General features: G+C 49.1%; 1 protein-coding gene across 1 annotated transcript in view; it reads left to right on the plus strand.

Moving 5' to 3' along the window:
* The first annotated feature begins 890 nt into the window (after positions 1–890).
* Positions 891–2,349, plus strand: part of PROKR2 (prokineticin receptor 2) — an 8,209-nt gene continuing 6,750 nt past the window's right edge. Inside the window, exon 1 of the mRNA XM_003788029.3 lies at positions 891–1,382. Coding sequence (XP_003788077.1) covers positions 925–1,382 — 458 coding nt within the window. The 5' untranslated portion in view covers positions 891–924. The remainder of the gene's footprint in view (positions 1,383–2,349) is intronic.

A 2,349-nucleotide genomic window follows, 5' to 3' on the forward strand; every position in this document is an offset into this window, starting at 1 on the left:
AAGACATAGTGGCTCCCAATCAGGGTTGACTCTGGGTGGAGAACTGGGGCCTGGTGGGGAGGACAGGAGGCAGACAAAGCATTTCTTTCTGGAGCTGGTTCCCAAAGCCGGAGAGCAGCAGGAACACTCCCTCCCAACCACTGTCCCTCACCTACACAGCCTGGTCCGGCTCCTTGTTCATTCACTCAGCAGATTCCCATCCAGCCCCCACTGTGCACCAGGCCCTGGACTGGGCAGCAGGAATTTGGTTTACAGGAAAGCGGGGACTCCGAGAGCATAAAAAACTGGCCCACGATGACTCAGTCTGTCCCTGTGAAAATGGATTTGGTGGTTTCCGTGTCCATGGTTTGGCCAGGACAGAGGGAGCCCTGTCCTGCTCTGGGGAAAAGAGTGCCAAGTCCTGGCCCTCTGGCTTCCTTGTCCCCGGCCAACAGGTGGTGCAACACTGTGACTGCCATGGAAGCCTGAGCCAGCTTCTGGGAGCAGCCTTGGAGAACTTCCAGAAGACCCTTGTGGGGGCTGATGCATTTGGGCAGGGAGATAGTGTGATGCGCAGATAGGCCCCAGTCCCTGGAAAAAGGGCACAGGTGCACATTGCTCTTGGCATCTCTGGAGAATCCAATCCCCCCTATACCCAGTCCTTCCTGACTGCTGGGCAGCCAGTGAGTGCCTCCTCACCCCTGCACCCTGGGGGAGGTAGTTTCATTGTCCTATGCCTGGGGAACTTGAGGAATGCTGCCAGATGTTCTTCTGCATGCCATCCACTCGTTGTGTCTCCTTCCAGATCCAGGATGGTGAATCACTGAATCACTTCCCCCCAAGGATGCTAGACTCACTGACCTCATGAGAGCAGAAGGTCTGGACCCTGAGCTCAGAGTGTTTGGACCCCTTGCACCTCTTTCACACCCCTCCAGAGCAGCCACCATGGCAGCCCAGAGTGGAAACACTAGTTTTGCACCCAACTTTAATCCGCCCCAAGACCATGCCTCCTCCCCACCCTTCAACTTCAGTTATGGTGATTATGACCTCCCGCTGGATGAGGGTGAGGACGTGACCAAGACTCGAACCTTCTTCGCAGCCAAGATTGTCATTGGCATTGCGCTGGCAGGCATCATGCTGGTCTGCGGTATTGGCAACTTTGTCTTCATTACTGCCCTTGCCCGCTATAAGAAGCTGCGCAACCTCACCAATCTGCTCATTGCTAACCTGGCCATCTCAGACTTCCTGGTGGCCATCATCTGCTGTCCTTTCGAGATGGACTACTACGTGGTACGCCAGCTGTCCTGGGAGCACGGCCACGTACTCTGTGCCTCTGTCAACTACCTGCGCACAGTCTCTCTCTATGTCTCCACCAATGCCCTGCTGGCCATTGCCATTGACAGGTGAGGATGTTGGGTAGGGGTGGACAGCGGGGCTGGGCCAGGCTGTCTCTTTCCTCACTTTAGCCGACAGGCTGCCATTGCTCTAGATATGAATGCTTTCCAGGGGCAGGAGAGCTTATTTCTCCAGTTCTGTTATTTTTCTCCCATGTGAGTAAGAGTGAGGCTTCTGAGTGTCCTGGTGCTGACCCATCCCTCAGATACCACATCTGTCTCAGATACAGGCATATCATGTAACAGTGTGCAGTGTCCACCAAAGACAAAAGTGGAGAATTCAGGCCCCTGCCACTTAGAAGCCACATGAGAGTTAACCAGGGAGCTTCCAGTCAAGATCAAGTTTTGTACCAAGTATTTCCTGTAACCACTACTGAGACGGAGGTAGCTAACATTTCCACAACCTAGAAAATTTCCTGAGCCCCTTTCCATCAATCCCCCCACCCCAGGCAACCACTAGTAAGATTTCTATCTTCATAGCTTAGTTTTACCTGTTCTTTAACATTAAAGAAAAGCAATCATATAGTTTGTTTTGAGTGACTTTGTTGCACAGCTGGTTTTAAAATAAGACAACAGGGTTTGCAGAAAAGAGGGTTATGCTTGCTTTTGTTTTCCTGCATACATCCCTGTGCTCATTTGCATATATTTGCATGAAATGTTCCAGAAGTCCTTGCTCTATTTTATTTTTTCCTTTCTTTTATTTATTTATATTTTATTTTTTCTTATTATTTTAATTGACACATAATAATTGTACATATTTATGTGGTACAGATTGATATTTTAATGCATGTGTGCAATGTGTAATGATCAAATCAGGGTAATTAGTATATCCATCACCTAAAGCATTTATTATTTCTTTGTTTGGGGAACATTCAAAATCCTTTCTCCTAGCTATTTGGAAATTTGTTAATTGTAGTCACCCTGTGGTCCTGTGGAACTAGAACTTATTCCTCCTATCTAGCCTTTGCTCTATTCT

The sequence above is a fragment of the Otolemur garnettii genome, unplaced genomic scaffold, assembly GCF_000181295.1.
Source record: "Otolemur garnettii isolate 467f Iridium unplaced genomic scaffold, OtoGar3 scaffold00025, whole genome shotgun sequence".
NCBI classification, from domain to species: domain Eukaryota; kingdom Metazoa; phylum Chordata; class Mammalia; order Primates; family Galagidae; genus Otolemur; species Otolemur garnettii.